Below are 18,856 nucleotides of genomic sequence, written 5' to 3'. Positions count from 1 at the left end.
ACTTATTTTTAACAATTTGAGATAATGCCAATATTATGATACCTTAGCAGTGTAGAATTTGATAAATTATCAGTATCAAAGAATGTGGAATATTAAGCAATCTAGTGCAAACATGATACTGTAGAATTTAAAATAATGCTGTTATGCAACAGAAAATTCAGTCGATTGGGCAGCATCTGTGGCAAGTGAAAGAAAGTTAATGTTTCAGGCCAAATAATCTGTCAGGTTCTTCAATGTGAAATGTTAATCCCATTTCTCTTTTCACAGATACCTCCTGATCTGTTGAGTGTTTTCAGCATCTGCAGTATTTTGATTTTCGAATAGTATTGAATACAAGTTTTTAAAGATCATTAACATCAGTTTTTATGAGTAGCAGGTTTTAACTGAGTTTCTTTGCGAAAGAAGGAAGTCAGTAAGCGTAAAGAAGCTCCCCATATAGATAGATAGATAGATACTTTATTCATCCCCATGGGGAAATTCAACTTTTTTCCAATGTCCCATACACTTGTTGTAGCAAAACTAATTACATACAATACTTAACTCAGTAAAAAATATGATATGCATCTAAATCACTATCTCAAAAAGCATTAATAATAGCTTTTAAAAAGTTCTTAAGTCCTGGCGGTAGAATTGTAAAGCCTAATGGCATTGGGGAGTATTGACCTCTTCATCCTGTCTGAGGAGCATTGTATCGATAGTAACCTGTCGCTGAAACTGCTTCTCTGTCTCTGGATGGTGCTATGTAGAGGATGTTCAGAGTTATCCATAATTGACCGTAGCCTACTCAGCGCCCTTCGCTCAGCTACCAATGTTAAACTCTCCAGTACTTTGCCCACGACAGAGCCCACCTTCCTTACCAGCTTATTAAGACGTGAGGCGTCCCTCTTCTTAATGCTTCCTCCCCAACACGCCACCACAAAGAAGAGGGCGCTCTCCACAACTGACCTATAGAACATCTTCAGCATCTCACTACAGACATTGAATGATGCCAACCTTCTTAGGAAGTACAGTCGACTCTGTGCCTTCCTGCACAAGGCATCTGTGTTGGCAGTCCAGTCTAGCTTCTCGTCTAACTGTACTCCCAGATACTTGTAGGTCTTAACCTGCTCCACACATTCTCCATTAATGATCACTGGCTCCATATGAGGCCTAGATCTACTAGATATACTGAGCAAAAATCCAATCCAAAGAAGAGCTCAATCTGAATTTCACAAGCACTCAGAAGAAAAGGACTGAGAGACGTATACTGGACAATGAGAAACTCATTATTTGCAGATATACAATGTAAGGTTTTTCAGCAGATAAACCTATAAACTGGAAATAACTTCACAGAACATGTTGATTGTCATGGCTGCAGTCAGTGTAATGGAGAATTGTATTTGTATTTATAATGGCATAAAAATTTTCAATGAGCTGCAACAGTATTATATCAGCTGTAACTACAGATTACTTGTAGAGTTATGTAAACCAGGAGTATTCAGGTCAATGCCGTGTATATGTATAATGGAACAGCAAGAGGAATAAAACCCACAAAATTACACAGAGATCTCCTGTTCTGCATGAGACTGGACAACAGCTCTTAAAAGTGAAATAAACACAAAGAATGCTGAAAACATTCTTCAGGTCAGGCAACAGTTAGTGTTTCAGGTCAGAGTTAGCAAAAGATAGAAAGCAAACGCGTTTGAAAATGCAAAGGAGGCGGAAGGTGGAAAGAAAAAGGGAAGGAAGGCAAGAAGACAGAAAGCAAGAAAGGTTGGACAACGCTATTGGTGTTGGTGAGTGCTGAGGGCTTGCTCATCTGATCTTTCTTAGGTAGATATAAAAATGAGGTGAATGAAAACAGAGAGAGAAAGAAGGTAAAAAAATACTGGAATCATAAGATTACAAATACACCAGCTGATGGAAAGAAAAATAAATGCTGGAAATATTCAGAAGGTCAGGCATGACCTGTAGAGAAAGAAACAGCTAGCATTTCAGGTCAGTTACCTCTTGTTAGGACCAAGAAACATTTAAAGTAGTCCAGCTTGTTTCAGACTGCAGAGATGGGGGCTAGAGAGAATAGAAGGAATATTTGGGAAAGGGTGGAGACTGAATGAGAATCAGAGTCAGTTTTAATATCATTGGCATTCGTACTGCTCCTTGAAGTTGACTTGGATACTACATAGGCTAGAACCCATGATGGAGCTGACTAATTTTGCAATTTTCTGCATCTTACTTTGATCTTGTGCAGTTGCCCTCCCATACCAGGTGGTGAGGCTGTCAGTCAGAATAATCTTCACAGTAAATCTGTAGAAGTTTTTGAGTGTTTAAGGTGACAAACCAAATCTCCTCAAAGTCCTAATGAAATATAGCTGCATCATTATGTTGCGTCCAGGTTAAGTCCTCAGAGATACTGACACCGAAGAACTTGAAATTATTCACTCCCCCCACTTCTGATCCCTCTTTGAGGATAGGTTCATGGTTCCTTGTCTTACTTACTCTTTCTGAAGTAAACAATCAGCTCTTTGGTCTTGCCAATGCTGAGTGTAAGGCTGTTGCTATGACACCACTCAATTAGCTGGTATATCTTGCTCCTGTACACCCTCTCCTCTCCATCTGAGATTCTGCCAACAATAGTTGTATCATCAGCAAATTTATAGATGGCATTTGAGCTGTGACTAGTCACACAGTCATGGGTGTAGAGGGAATAGAGCAGTGGGTGAAACACTCATCCTTCAGTGTTGATTGTCAATGAGGTGGAGATGTTATTTTCAATCCGCACAGATTGTGATCTTCCACAATCAACAAATCAATCAATGTACGACAGGTGAAATGCTCAACAGATCAGACACCATTTGTTGAGTGAAGAAGCATGGTGTTAACCTGAGAGGTTAATGATTTTCCTTAGAATCAGTCTGTTCTGATACAAACTAGAAAACCTTGTTAGCTGGAATCATTGAGTTCAGTGTTAAATCCTGGTGGCTGTAGTGTGTGGAGTCAGAAGATGCTGTTCTTATCACTGAAGATGAGCACTCCTGATGGTACCGGCAATGAGTCACTGAGAACAGCAACTTAACAAGGAGTTTACTTAGCTAGCAATGCCAAGGGATGAAGCTGATGTTTCTGCTGAGGATTGATCATTCAGTGTTACAAAGGGGAACCTCAAGTAATGAAAATGTGCAAGGGTAAAACTGGAGGGAGAGTTGGGATCAGAGGAAAGTGAAGAGAGAGAAGGATATGCAAGGGCATTAGAATTTGAGAGTTGTTGAAAATTGTGATCTTCAATGTCTTAAAGGGAGGAAAACACTTTTGCTAAAGCATCAAAATGTGTAGAAAGTTGAGGACAAGCTATGGACCATATTAGTTTTGTGAGAGACTAAATTAGTGCTGTTGAGGAGAAAGAGGCTGCCATAGACAGCAGCAGGCGGGGTGGTACCTGCATTAGGGAAGGATTAGAGCTTAGTTCACTCACTCACTTGTCTGCTGGCATATATGAACCAACACACCCCAAATGCTGTAGGAACTCAGCAAGTCAGGCAGCATCTGCAGAGGGAAATGAACAGTCACTGTTTGGGCTGAAACCCTTCATCTGAACTGGAAAGAAAGAGGATGGAAGCTGGAATAAAAGGGTGTGAGAGGGATGGAAGCATGATCTGACAGGTGATAGGGAATCCAGTGACAGAGAGGGAAGTGGGAATAATGTGAAGCTGGAAGATGGGAAGGATTAAATGATAAGAAAAGACAATAGACCATGGAATAAAGACAAGAATGTGGTGAGCCAGAATGAGGAATGTGGGTGATGGGCAAGTCATGAGGAGAGATAGGAAAGAGAAGGGAGATCTTAATATTCTTTTTGTGCTATGTTACAAGAAGATCTAACAAATGTCAGCTGGATGGGAAAACCCAACCAGAGTGTGACACAGAGGAAAAGAAACTGCAAGTTCTCAGAATATCACCTACAAAACTCTTTGTAATATACCGGAGCTGAAGAGCTGAGCCATTGGGGGACAACATAGAAACAAGCAACATCAAAATGATTACTGAAACCAAATGGAGGGGAATGATGCTCACACTATTCAATTTTCTCACTTCCATGAATGAGACCAAATCTTAAAATATTGGTCCTTCTCTCTTTTTACCCAAGTGTCCCTTGGACATGCCTTACCACTTTCTAGCTGAGAAGCCTTCCAGCTTATTCTTCGCAATTAACTCTACTTAAAGGGAGCACAACCCACATCTGCCCTCAGCAAAATCTTATTCGTACAATCCCAAAACCCTTATGTTTCTTTCTCCTCTGAGGAAAAACAGCATCCAAGCCTTTAGAAGGCTAACTGTTCCATAAAACCAGATCCTCAGTCACTGCCACATCACTTTAGCACTGAGTAAAAATGAATTTCCCTGGTTACCTACAAAGAACTGTGTATCAGTCAAGTCACTTGATGTATGCTTGCTTGTGACATGACCAGGGTGGCTTTACAGTGATACCTCATGGCTTCATGGACTGACTTTTTGCCATAGATGATGATGGCAGTGATTAATTTCTGTTATGTTATGGAGGCCTAGTAGTAGTAGTAGTGTGACTAAGGGTCCTTGGGCAGTTTCTGGTAGGGCTGGCTCGTTATCTTTTGATGAAAGACTCTTTGCTTTCACACCAGCTTACTAAGGCTCTGCATAAAGTGAGGGTCTCATCTGGTCTGGTCTCTTCTCTTAAAATGCTGCCCATTTCTGCCCTGCTGCTGCCCCTGTCCTCTGAGCTAATGGAGGCACCTAAAATTTCATCCCCGCAGCTAGAGGTGGACTGACGTGGGGCAGGAAACATCTTTCCGTGGCTCTGTCAAAGAGAGTGGGAAGCAAATTGTTTGAGACCCCGCTTACTTCGCCATCAAAAAAAAATCTCAGCTGCTGAAATTGTCACGGAGTCCTGAGATCAATGCCTAAAGGATGATCGGAAGTCTGGAGGTTGAGGCAGAGCCCTGAATCTGTGAGTTAAGTGGGAAAGTCAAAGCTCTGGGTCTGCTGGAGGCTGGAGACCAGAAACCGTTTTGTCTGGGGGTTTGGAGCACTGTGTATGTGGAGTGATGGGTGGGAAGCCTCTTTTGCTGATGTTGCCTTGTTATTTGTTGTGCTATGTTTTGGTGTGTTCTGTGTTGTTCTGGTGAGCGTTCTGGACATGCTAAGTTTGTGCTGGAATGTGCGGTGATACCTCCCCTGCTGCCCTCAGCCCATCCTTGGGTTCTGCTTGCTGTTTATGCAAATGACTCATTTCACTGCATGTTCTAATGTTCATGTGATGAAATAAAATGAATCCGAATCCAGGATCTCTGTGGATGCAAAGCTGTTGCTTCCAATTATGTGGTTGGACTTATGAACATATCCATAAGTTCATCAAAGTCTCGGTTTACTGTAAAGCAGCAGTCGGAGCAGCAGAACACCTGGGCTTTAGTATAAACTGCAAATAAGCTAATTCAGAGCTTCATGGGAAGCATCATAAAGCTCTTGGTTATGTCAGAAAGCCAGTGCCATCCTATTTTCCTCCCAACGAAAAGTCACCCACAGACTGCAGCGTTCTGGGGCAGCTACTAGATAGATAGATAGATAGATAGATAGATACTTTATTCATCCCCATGGGGAAATTCAACATTTTTTCCAATGTCCCATACACTTGTTGTAGCAAAAACTCATTACATACAATACTTAACTCAGTAATAATATGATATGCATCTAAATCACTAACTCAAAAAGCATTAATAATAGCTTTAAAAAAAGTTCTTAAGTCCTGGCAGTTGAATTGTAAAGCCTAATGGCATTGGGGAGTATTGACCTCTTCATCCTGTCTGAGGAGCATTGCATCGACAGTAACCTGTCGCTGAAACTGCTTCTCTGTCTCTGGATGGTGCTATGTAGAGGATGTTCAGGGTTTTCCATAATTGACCGTAGCCTACTCAGCGCCCTTCGCTCAGCTACCGATGTTAAACTCTCCAGTACTTTGCCCACGACAGAGCCCGCCTTCCTTATCAGCTTATTAAGACGTGAGGCGTCCTTCTTCTTAATGCTTCCTCCCCAACACGCCACCACAAAGAAGAGGGCGCTCTCAACAACTGACCTATAGAACATCTTCAGCATCTCACTGCAGACATTGAATGACGCCAACCTTCTAAGGAAGTACAGTTAACTCTGTGCCTTCCTGCACAAGGCATCTGTGTTGGCAGTCCAGTCTAGCTTCTCGTCCAACTGTACTCCCAGATACTTGTAGGTCTTAACCTGCTCCACACATTCTCCATTAATGATCACTGGCTCCATATGAGGCCTAGATCTCCTAAAGTCCACCACCATCTCCTTGGTCTTGGTGACATTGAGACGCAGGTAGTTTGAGTTGCACCATATCACAAAGTCCTGTATCAGTTTCCTATACTCCTCCTCCTGTCCATTCCTGACACACCCCACTATGGCCGTGTCATCAGCGAACTTCTGCACATGGCAGGACTCCGAGTTATATTGGAAGTCAGATGTGTACAGGGTGAACAGGACCGGAGAGAGTACGGTTCCCTGTGGCGCTGGGACACAACCAGTGAGCTGGATTCAATCCTGGCTTCTGGTAATATCTGTAGAGAGTCTGCACATTCTCCCTGTGACCGTGTTGGTTTCCTTTGGGTGCTCCACTTCCCTCCAATATCCCAAAGAAGTGTCAGTTGGCAAGTTAAATGGCCAGTGTGAAAACCAAATAGATGTAGGTGGCTGGTAAGTCTGGGGCAGTTACGGAGATGTAGGGGGAATAAAATGGGATCAGCGTAGAATCTACAAACGGTGCTTGATGGTCAATGTGGACTTGGTGAGCTGGAGAGCTTGTTTTAATAATGTATGACTCAGTGAATCACTGACTGAAACATACAGTATCCCCACATGCCATGGGAATTCTGGGTGAGTAATGAGCACTTTATTCTGAGAACTGATATTCTGAGAACTTGCAGTTTCTTTTCCTCTGTGTCATGCTCTTGTTGGCTTTTCCCTCCCAGTTGTCCTTCGTTAGATCTTCTTGTAATGTAACGCAAAAAGAGTAAGTTATGCGCGTGCTATGTGAGAATCAGAATCAGACTCAGATTTATTATCACCAGCATGTGACGTGAAATTTCTTAATTTAGCAGCAGCAGTTCAATGCAATACATAATATAGCAGAGAAAAATAATAATAATAACTAAAATAAAATAATAATAAACAAGTAAATCAATTACATATATTGAATAGATAAAAACAAAATGTGTAAAAACAGAAATACTGTATATTAAAAAAATATGAGGTAGTGTCCAAAGATTCAATGCCCATTTAGGAATTGGATGGCAGAGGGGAAGAAGCTGTTCCTGAATCACTGAGTGTGTGCCTTCAGGCTTCTGTACCTCCTACCTGATGGTAACAGTGAGAAAAGGGCATGCCCTGGGTGCTGGAGGTCCTTAATAATGGACGCTGCCTTTCTAAGACACTGCTCCCTAAAGGTGTCCTGGGTACTTTGTAGGTTAGTACCCAAGATGGAGCTGTCCAGATTTACAACCTTCTGCAGCTTCTTTTGGTCCTGTGCCCTCCATACCAGACAGTGATGCAGCCTGTCAGAATGTTCTCCACTGTACAACTATAGAAGTTTTTGAGTGTATTTGTTGACATGCCAAATCTTTTCAAACTCCTAATAAAGTATAGCTGCAGTCTTGCCTTTTTTATAACTACATCGATATGTTGGGACTAGGTTAGATCCTCGGAGATCTTGACACCCAGGAACTTGAAGCTGCTCACTCTCTCCACTTCTGATCCCTCTATGAGGATTGGTATGTATTCCTTCATCTTACCCTTCCTGAAGTCCACAATCAGCTCTTTCATCTTACTGATGTTGAGTGCCAGGTTGTTGCTGTGGCACCACTCCACTAGTTGGTCTATCTCTCTCCTGTACACCCTCTCATCACCACCTGAGATTCTACCAACAATGTTTGTATCGTCAGCAAATTTATAGATGGTATTTGAGCTATGCCTAGCCACACAGTCATGTGTATATGGAGAGTAGAGCAGTGGGCTAAGCACACACCCCTGAGATGTGCCAGTGTTGATCGTCAGCGAGGAGGATATGTTATCACCAATCCGCACAGATTGTGATTTCCGGTTCGGAAGTTGAGGATCCAATTGCAGAGGGAGGTACAGAGGCCCAGGTTCTATAACTTCTCAAACAGGATTGTGGGGATGATGCTACTAAATGCTGAGTTATAGTTGATGAACAGCATCCTGATATAGGTGTTTGTGTTGTCCAGGTAGTCTAAAGCCATGTGTAGAGCCATTGAGATTGTGTCTACTATTGACCTATTGTGACAATAGGCAAATTGCAATGGGTCCAGGTCCTTGCTGAGGCAGGAGTTCAGTCTAGTCATGACCAACCTCTCAAAGCATTTTACCACTGTCGATGTGAGTGCTACCAGGTGATAGTTTTTAAGGCAGCCCACATTATTCTTCTTTGACTCTGGTATAATTGTTGCCTTTTTGAAGCAAGTGGGAACTCCCGCTTGTAGCAGTGAGAGATTGAAAATGTCCTTGAGTACTCCTGCTAGTTGTTTGGCACAGGTTTTCAAAGCCTTACCAGGTACTCCATTGGGAACTTCCGCCTTGCGAGGGTTCACTCTCTTTAAAGACATTTAACATCGGCCTCTGAGATGGAGATCACAGGGTCATCAGGTGCAGTAGGAATCTTCACAGCTGTAGATATATTCTCCCTTTCAAAGCGTGCATCAAAGGCATTGTGTTCATCTGGTAGTGAAGCATCACTGCCATTCATGGTATTGGGTTTTACTTTGTAGGAAGTAATGTCTTGCAGACCCTGCCAGAGTTGCCGTGCATCCAATGTCACCTCCATCCTCGTTTGAAATTGTCTCTTCACCCTTGAAATAGCCCTCCGCAAATCATACCTGGTTTTCTGGTACAGGCCTGGGTTGCCAGACTTGAATGCCACAGATCTAGCCTTTAGCAGATGACATACCTTCTGGTTCATCCACAGATTTTGTTTTGGGAATGCACAGTAAATCTTTGTGGGCACACACTCATCCACAGAAAGTTTTAATGAAGTCAGTATCAACTGCAGCATACTCATCCAGGTTTGAAGATGAATCCCTGAGTACAGTCCAATCCACCCATTCAAAGCAGTCCTGTAGGTGCTCCTGTGCTTCCCTTGTCCAAACCTTCTTGGTCCTCACTGCTGGTGCTGCTGTCTTCAGTCTCTGCCTATACTCAGGGAGTAGAAGTACAACCAGGTGATCAGACTTCCCAAAGTGAGGGCATGGAAGAGCACGGTAGGCATTCTTGATGGTGGTGTAACAATGGTCCAATGTGCTGTCTCCTCTGGTATTGCAAGTGATCTGTTGATGTATGTCTTGTTCCATACAAAACTAGTGAGGACGGGCGTAGATTGGCTCAGAATGAATAGCCTTGATTTCTAAAGATTCAGATCTACAGCCAAGGTACACAGTTATCCTTCCTTTCTCTCCCATACATCCATGGGGGTGTGTTGACAATCATATCCAGCGTGTCAACATGGCAGCTACAGTGCCTGCTGATGTCACCGTTGTCTCTCGTGCTAAGATTTGGTAAGTATCACACTCTTTTTTAAAGAAAACAGGTTCATGCTTTAGAAGAACCAAATAATTTATCCTTGCAAATCTGTAGTAATAATCTCATCGATTTTATTGGTAGATTAATTTTCAGTATTTTTCCACAAAATCTGACGTGATATCAATATGTGCCAACTACTGCTCTGGCCACTGTGGACCTTTCCTGTTATTATTGGTTAAAGTTTCTCTAGGGTTCTGTGATATTTTTCTTTGTGTTATGTTTTTGCAAGAGAAGTAGTTCTTGACATACAAGTTCGCCAGAATGGCAACTGACAAACAGATATGTAATTGGTAAATGAAGAATAGGATATAAAGAATAAAAAAATCAGAATAACAAATGTTCTTCAATAAGCAAAAGTACTGAACTGGAAGCAACAGGGCTAACTCCGATTTATAGTCACTTTACAGGAATGTTATAGGATCCAGGGGAAATAGTCAGGAAGGAGACTGAAGACTTGACCAGAGGCAGATTTGATTACAGTAGTTCTGTCTGCTCTTTTATATCTTACCACCTCTAAACACCACCCCTGGCAAAGTTTCCCCAATATTGCACAGAGCCCCCAGATCAGAGAATTCCTTCTCTGCAAATTTTTTCATCTCAATCCTAAACCGTTTATACCTTATTGCAAAATTGGACTTCCTATACCTAGATTTCCCAGCCAGGGAAAGCGTCTTCCTTGCATCTAGCCTTGAATTTTGGAATTTTTTGGAGAGACCTTTCATTCTTCTAAGCCCTGGAGAATGCAGATGCAGTCTATTCAACTACTTCCCAGATGGCAAACCTGCCACCCTGGGATCAGCCTGGTGAGTCTTCGTTGTTTGTCCTCTACTTGCTTTCTTACATAACGGCACCAAATCTACACACAATGCCCCAGGTGAGATCTCACCAAAGCCCGATGCGATTGCAGTTAGACTTCTTTAATCCTGTATTCCAATCCTTTAATAATGGAAGCCAACAATCCATTTACCCTCATGATCACTGACTTTGCCCGCTTGTTGGCCTGCCATGACCCATGTATAAGCATGTCTAGGTTCCTTTGAATATCAACACCACCCTCTTTCTATTTAACACTCTGATTTTCAGTTATTTCCACCAAAGTGGATAACTTCACATTCTTCCATATTTTGAAATTAGAATTGGAATTGCAGACAGCCCACCTTGCAAAAACTCATTTCAGGGAGGTAGCGCCATCAATTTGCGGGAGACTCCCGGAAGAGGTGGGATGTCTGCAATAGAGTGGCTCCTTAGCAGCTAGCCAGCTAGTTTAAATAATGTTAGCCATGCTAATGAATGAATGACGCCGGTTAAACTCACCTCCCTCTCTCTCCCTCTCCCTCTCCCGCTCTCCCAAAAATCGATTTCTGGGATATTGTATATCATTTGCGGGTGTCAGGGAGCTGCTATCAATTTGTGGGAGACTCCCAGAACATCTGGGAGAGGTGGGATGTCTGGAATTGGTTTGTTACTGTCACATGTATTGGTATACAGTGAAAAGCTTTTCTTGCATATCATTCATACAAGTTAAATCATTGCACAGCACACTGAGATAGAGTAAAGAAAAGCAATAGAGTGCAGAATAAAGCGTAACAGTTATAGAGAAAGTGCAGTGCAGGTAAACAATAAGTTGCAAGATAATAATGAGGCACACTTTATTCCATCTGCCGTATTCTAACCCTCCAACCCTGTTTGTCCATATTCCCTTGTATTCTCATGGCGTCTTCATCTGCACTCATAATTCCAACTTGTTTAGTATTAACTTGGAAATATGTCATTTGGGATCCTCAACCAAATAATGTAGTTTGAGAATAGTTGGTGCACTAACGTTAATGATCAACGTCCTTTATGGGATGTTATTGAAACCCTTCCAAAAATCCAAATACACCATATGTACTGGTTCACTATTACACCCTTCATTATAGATTCCAGCATTTTCCCTCTCACAGATGTTAGGCTAATAGGTCAGTAGTTTACTGTGTTTCTCTTTCTTCCTTTGTCAAATAGTGAGGTCACATTTACTACCACAAATCCATCAGAGTAATTTTGGAATGTATAAAAGTCTCAAAGATAATAACCAGAGCATATGATTACTAAGACATCCGATCTGAAGACTGAGTTAGAATACTTAACCACTGTGTTTTGGGTGATTTCATATATATTGATGTCATTTGCGTCAATGGCCAGTGCAGTCCGAGGATGGGCTAAGGGCAGCCAACAGGTGTTGCCATGTTTCCAGCGCCAACATAGCATACCCATAACTTACTAGTCCCAACCCATATGTTGTTTGGAATGTGGGAGGAATCCATAGCACCTGGATGAAACCCATGTGAGTCATGGGGAGGACATACAAACTCCTTACAGACAGCAGTGGAGATTGAACCCAATTGCTGGTGCTGTAAATCGTTACGCTAACTGCTATGCTACCGTGCTGGCCCTGGACTTAATGAACTTAATAAACTCAACCATTTAAAATAATTAGATGATTAAAACTGTGATTATATAGTTTTTAAAGCTTGTTACTGAATCTTTGGACAAAAGTTACAAGGGAAATAAAGGTAACTTCGTCACTGGAAACACATCAAACCAACCTTATATTAATCAGATATTCTAAACTGGAACAGGCAATGCTTATATAGAACGTTTCTCTCTATCCTGGTTCTGAGAAATAACTTCTTTGCTCTTTTTCCCAGTTCTGATGAACAGAATATGAAATAATAACTCTGTTTCTCTTTCCACAGACACCGCCCAACTTGTGGTGTGTATTTACCACTTTTGTCCTTGATTTTGATTAAATAGATCAATTTATTACCTAATTGTAAAATCTCTCTAAGTAAATCTTTAGTGTAACTAGATGAAAATTAAATAAAAGGAATAGTTCATACAGGAAAACTTACTCTGGCTGTCATTGTACATTTGATTGTGTAATAAACTTTGAGAATAAAAACAGCATATTTGATTTTGCAGTGGAGCATATGGTACCATTATGGTTGTTTTTTCACTTGTTACAGATGCCCCTTTGTCTGGCGCTTCACATGTTTTACTGATTGAATATGAGAATGCTGCCAAAGTGCTCAAGAATGAACATTTTGAAGCTAAACTTGGCAAGGTCGATGCATCAGAAGAAAAGGATCTTATAGAAGAATTCAATATTCAAGACTACCCAACTTTGAAATTTTTCGTGAAAGGAGACAGGAAGAACCCATTGAACTGCACAGGTCACTGTTGTTGTTATCAGCACTCAACCCTCTTACACTCTTCCTTGTTGGTTTGTCTTTGCATTGTAACACTTACCAAACACCTTGGTCACTCCTTGAGCATAGATATAAGTATCAGAATCAGGTTTATTATCAGAGAAAAGTGTCATGCAATTTGCTGCTTTGCAGCAGCAGTACAGTACAATGCATAGAAATTACTTTAAGTTACAATAAGGAATATATAAAGAATAAATAAATAGTTCAAAAAGAGAGCAAAATAGTGAGGTAGTGTTCATGGACCATTCAGAAATCTGTGGAAGAGGTTGTTCCTAAAATGTTGAGTGTGTGTTTTCAGGCTTCTGTACCTCCTTGATAGCATCAACGTGAAGGGGGCATGTCCTGGGTGGTGGGGTCTTTAGTGATGGATGCTGCCTTTTTTCAGGCATCACCTTTTGAAAATATCCTCAATGATGGGCAGGCTGGTGCCAATGATGGAGCTAGCTGAGTTTTTCCAATCCTATCCAATGGCACCTCCTTACCAGATGGTGATGTAACTGTCTAGAATGGATGTCAGGTTAATAGAACATAGAACATAGAATAGTACAGCACATTACAGGCCCTTTGGCCCGCAATGTTGTGCTGACCCACAAACCCTGCCTCCCATATAACTCCCCACCTTAAATACCTCCATATACCTGTCTAGTAGTCTCTTAAACTTCACTAGTGTATCTGCCTCCAGCACTGACTCAGGCAGGGCATTCCACGCACCAACCACTCTCTGAGTAAAAAACCTTCCTCTAATATCCCCCTTGAACTTCCCTCCCCTTAACTTAAAGCCACGTCCTCTTGTACTGAGCAGTGGTGCACTGGGGAAGAGGTGCGGGCTATCTATTCTGTCTATTCCTCTTAATATCTTGTACACCTCTATCATGTCTCCTCTCATCCTCCTTCTCTCCAAAGAGTAAAGCCCTAGCTCCCTTAATCTCTGATCATAATCCATACTCTCTAAACCAGGCAGCATCCTGGTAAATCTCCTCTGTACCCTTTCCAATTCTTCCACATCCTTCCTATACTGAGGCGACCAGAACTGGACACAATACTCAACTGTGTGGCCTAACTGGAGTTTTATAGAGCTGCATCATTACATCACGTCTCTTAAACTCTATCCCTTGACTTATGAAAGCTAACACCCCATAAGCTTTCTTAACTACCCTATTTACCTGTGAGGCAACTTTCAGGGATCTGTGGACATGTACCCCCAGATCCCTCTACTCCTCCACACTACCAATTATCCTGCCATTTACTTTATACTCTGCCTTGGAATTTGTCCTTCTAAAGTGTACCACCTCACACTTCTCCGGGTTGAACTCCATCTGCCACTTCTCAATCCTATCAATGTCTCTCTGCAATTTTTGACAATCCTCTGCACTATCTATAACACTACCAACCTTTGTGTTGTCTGCAAACTTGCCAACCCACCCTTCTACGCCCATATCCTGTCATCCTTTTGTTCTTCACATAATTGAAGAATGCCGTGGGGTTTTCCTTTACCCTACTTGCCAAGGCCTTCTCATGCCCCCTTCTTGCTCTTCTCAGCCCCTTCTTAAACTCCTTTCCTGCTACCCTATATTCCTCAATAGACCCATCTGATCCTTGCTTCCTAAACCTCATGTATTCTGTCTTCTTCCACCTGACTAGATTTCCCACTTCACTTGTCACCCATGGTTCCTTCACCCTACCATTCTTTATCTTCCTCACCGGGACAAATTTATCCCTAACATCCTGCAAGAGATCCTTAAACATCGACCACATGTCCATAGTACATTTCCCTGCAAAAACACCATCCCAATTCACACCCACAAGTTATAGCCTTATAGCCTCATAATTTGCCCTTCCCCAATTAAAAATTTTCCTATCCTCTCTGATTCTATCCTTTTCCATGATAATGCTAAAGGCCAGGGAGCGGTGATCACTGTACCCCAGATGCTCACCCACTGACAGATTTGTGACTTGACCCAGTTCATTACCTAATACTAGATCTAGTATGGCATTCCCCCTAGTCGGTCTGTCAACATACTGTGACAGGAATCCATCCTGGACACACTTAACAAGCTCTGCCCCATCTAAACCCTTGGAACTAATCAAGTGCCAATCAATATTAGGGAAGTTAAAGTCACACATGATAACAACCCTGTTATTTTTGCACCTTTCCAAAATCTGCCTCCCAATCTGCTCCTCCCTGCTGCTACCAGGGGGTCTATAGAATACCCCCAGTAGAGTAACTGCTCCCTTCCTGTTCCTGACTTCCACCCATACTGACTCAAAAGAGGATCCTGCTACATTACCCACCCTTTCTGCAGCTGTAATAGTATCCCTGACCAGTAATGCCACACCTCCTCCCCTCCCCCCCGCCTTTCCGTTTTAAAGCACTGAAATCCAGGAATATTGAGAATCCATTCCTGCCCAGGTGCCAGCCAAGTCTCCGTAATGGCCACTACATCATAATTCCATGTATGTTTTCAAGCTCTCAGTTCATCACCTTTGTTCCTGATGCTTCTTGCATTGAAGTACACACACTTTAGCCCTTCTACCTTACAACCTTTATACCCTTTATTCTGCTGCTCTTTCCTCAAAGCCTCTTTATATGTTACATCTGGCTTTACTCCATGCACTTCTTTCACTGCTCTATCGCTCCGGGTCCCATCCCCCTTGCAAATTAGTTTAAACCCTCCCGAACCATGCTAGCAAACCTACCAGCAAGGATATTGCTCCCCCTCGAGTTCAGGTGCAACCCATCCAATCTGTACAGGTCCCACCTTCCCCAGAAGAGATCCCAATGGTACAAAAATCTAAAACCCTGCCCCTTGCACCAACTCCTCAGCCACGCATTCAACTGCCATCTCCTCCAATTCTTACCATCACTATCACGTAGTACTGGCAGCAATCCTGAGAACGCCACCCTTGTTCGTTAATAAAAATCACAAAAATTAGAGGTCCCAGAACAGATTCTTGTGGGACACCACTAGTCACAACCCTCCAATCTGAATGTACTCCCTCCACCATGATCCTCTGCCTTCTGCAGGCAAGCCAATTCTGAATCCACCTGGCCAAACTTCCCTGGATCCCATGCCTTCTGACTTTCTGAATAAGCCTACCATGTGGAACCTTGTCAAATGCCTTACTAAAATCCATGTAGATCACATCCACTGCACTACCCTAATCTATATGCCTGGTCACCTCCTCAAAGGACTCTATCAGGCTTGTTAGACACGGTCTGCCCTTCACAAAGCCATGCTGACTGTCCCTGATCAGACCATGATTCTCTAAATGCCTATAGATCCTATCTCTAAGAATCTTTTCCAAAAGCTTTCCCACCACAGACGTAAGGCTCACTGGTCTATAATTACCTGGACTATCCCTGCTACCTTTTTTGAACAAGGGGACAACATTCGCCTCCCTCCAATCCTCCGGTACCATTCCCGTGGACAACGAGGACATAAAGATCCTAGCCAGAGGTTCAGCAATCTCTTCCCTTGCCTCATGGAGCAGCCTGGGGAATATTCCATCAGGGCCCGGGGACTTATCCATCCTAATGTATTTTAATAACTCCAACACCTCCTCTCCCTTAATATCAACATGCTCCAGAACATCAACCTCACTCATATTGTCCTCACCGTCATCAAGTTCCCTCTCAGTGGTGAATAGTTAAGTTTAATATCTTATCATGTTTGAAGATTTTCCTTTTAAAAGTATTCTCTCGCATTAGGTCGATAGTGTGTTGAACAATTTACAGACAGCAAAATCTTACAAACAGTAAAAGAAATGTTTGATTAAATTTTAAATTACTTTTAGTTGAACAGGCAAGCTGGCATTATCAGACTGCTTACACTCACAAGAACAGCTTTTTAACATTTTATTGCTTCACCTGAAAGAATGAGAACATGCTATATTGGGGAATGAAATTAAATGATCTACTGTGCAGTCTAGAAAAAATACTACGTGTACAAAGAAACAAATAAATGCAGATTTAAGTGGGGAACTGAAAACCATGAGCCATGTATATAATGGAGTTAGTAATAAATGTAAGGAGGAATTCAGGGGAAACTTAAGGCTGTGGTATTCAACACTTCGTGCAGTGGTTGAGGTGAATGGCATTGAGCAATCTAAGGGTGCAGCTGAATATGTATGTGAGCCAAGAAAGAAAGATGTATTGAAGGAGTCAGATGAAATGAAATGGGATATAGCTTCTATGGAACACTGTTAGCATAGTGGACCTGTTTCACTCAACGTTTTAACTCTGTTTTCTTCTGCACTATAAAGTACATTTCATAATGAATGTTTTTCTCTTTCTTCCGTACCACTGTCCTATTTTTGACATATGGCTCTACTGAAGCCGATAGAACTGAGTTTTTGGAAGTTGGGTAGAACACAAATTATGCATTTAGTGCATGTGGTTGACAGTAAATTTGCACTTCACAGCACAAGGACTCAGAAATGGTTTGTTAGGTCAGGACAAAGTTTTTATTTAATTTTGAAATATGTTTCAATTAGATTGAAAGGTTCTATAATGGTACACAATGTTTACATTTGTGTTCGTTATTCACAGCAATATTTAAAGCAGGTTTTAATAATATGGATTTCTGGGAGCAATCATTTTGGTTTAATTTATATATTTGAAATTAGTTAAGAACATTGGCAAATTCAGTTTAACCTGTTTAGTGCAGGTTATGTAATACCAATTTGATAATGAACTGTTTATTGTAAAGGTATGGGACTGCACAGGAAAAGTCACGTGACATTTTTAGACACAGTTTCCAGCTATTATCATTATTTTATAGAATTGTACACAAATATATTGGCATCCTAAACGGCATGCAGAAGCCCCAGTAGAGATAAAATATGAAAAATAAGCCCCTGATAAATAAGCAAAAGAAATGTATACTTTTTTCTTGAGTTAGCAAGCCATGAATTTCAATAAGTAAATGCAGAAATTAGGTTTTACATAAAAAGTAAATGCTGCATAGTCCAAATCCTTTCTTTTAGGAGTAAGAACGGATGTTTCCATTATCACCTGGCTAAAGAGAAGGATTGGTGATAGTGCTGTACGACTGACCAGTATGGCTCAGATTGAAGCTTTTATTGACTCTGAAGATGTGGTGGTAGTAGGTTTCTTTAAGGTAATTATTTTATCCACTTTTAAAATTAATAGTTTTTTGGCAAGTAGACGTTGTTGCGCTTTATGCTAACGCCTGATCATTTTCCCTACGTGGAATCATCAAATTGTCCATAAAGAGATTTGAACTATCAGAGGGATGGCTTGTATCTTGAATCTTGCAACACGTTACGCCACATTTCCCAGTAAGAGTTGAAGAGATCCATCCCCTTTTCTATGTCTCCACTGAGCCTTCTGCAGAAACGTTTGTCAGATACTAAAGGATTAATCAACCAAACAGCTACAGACAACTAGGTACATACAAAGATGAACTGGAGGCTATAGATTACACAGGGGTCACATATTTAAAGATCCACCACCACCATCTGACCCCATCCCCCAGGTGATTCCTTATCCAAAGCCCAATGGTTTAAAAAGCATTTAAATTTATAATTAAAGTCTGATTACATAGAATAGAACAGCACAAAGTTGTGCTGAGCTAATTACATTAGTGATCAAATAACAATCTCCTCTAATCCGTACCTTTCCGTTTCCTGCATATGCCTACCTAAGATCCTTTTGAATGCATTTATTGCATTTACAATCACCACTACCCCAGGCAGACCTTCCAAGCATCCACCACTCCATATGTAAAAGACTTGTCCTGCACACCTCCTTTAAACTTTACATTAAATGCATGCCTCCTGGCAATAGATCGTTCAACCCTGGGAAAAGATATCGGCTGCCTGTCAATGCCTCTCATAATTTTATAAACCTCTATTAGATCTCACTCAGGCTCAGCCATCCCTGAGAAGACAATCGAAGTTTGTCTAACCTCGCCTCATAGCACAAGCCCTCTAATCCAAGCTGCTTCCTGGTGGCAAGGTAGACGAGTGGTTCC

At 41.7% G+C, this 18,856-nt stretch overlaps 1 protein-coding gene across 1 annotated transcript in view; it reads left to right on the top strand.

Moving 5' to 3' along the window:
- LOC140735081 (protein disulfide-isomerase-like) overlaps window positions 1-18,856 on the top strand; it is a 38,050-nt gene that overhangs the window by 5,088 nt on the left and 14,106 nt on the right. Inside the window, exons 2-3 of the mRNA XM_073059880.1 lie at window positions 12,618-12,824; window positions 17,847-17,980. Of these exons, the coding sequence (XP_072915981.1) occupies window positions 12,618-12,824; window positions 17,847-17,980 (341 nt within the window). The remainder of the gene's footprint in view (window positions 1-12,617; window positions 12,825-17,846; window positions 17,981-18,856) is intronic.

The sequence above is a fragment of the Hemitrygon akajei genome, chromosome 11 (assembly GCF_048418815.1).
Source record: "Hemitrygon akajei chromosome 11, sHemAka1.3, whole genome shotgun sequence".
Lineage (NCBI taxonomy): Eukaryota > Metazoa > Chordata > Chondrichthyes > Myliobatiformes > Dasyatidae > Hemitrygon > Hemitrygon akajei.
Note: the sequence above shows the minus strand (reverse complement) of the source record. Positions and strands in the feature narration are given on the sequence as shown.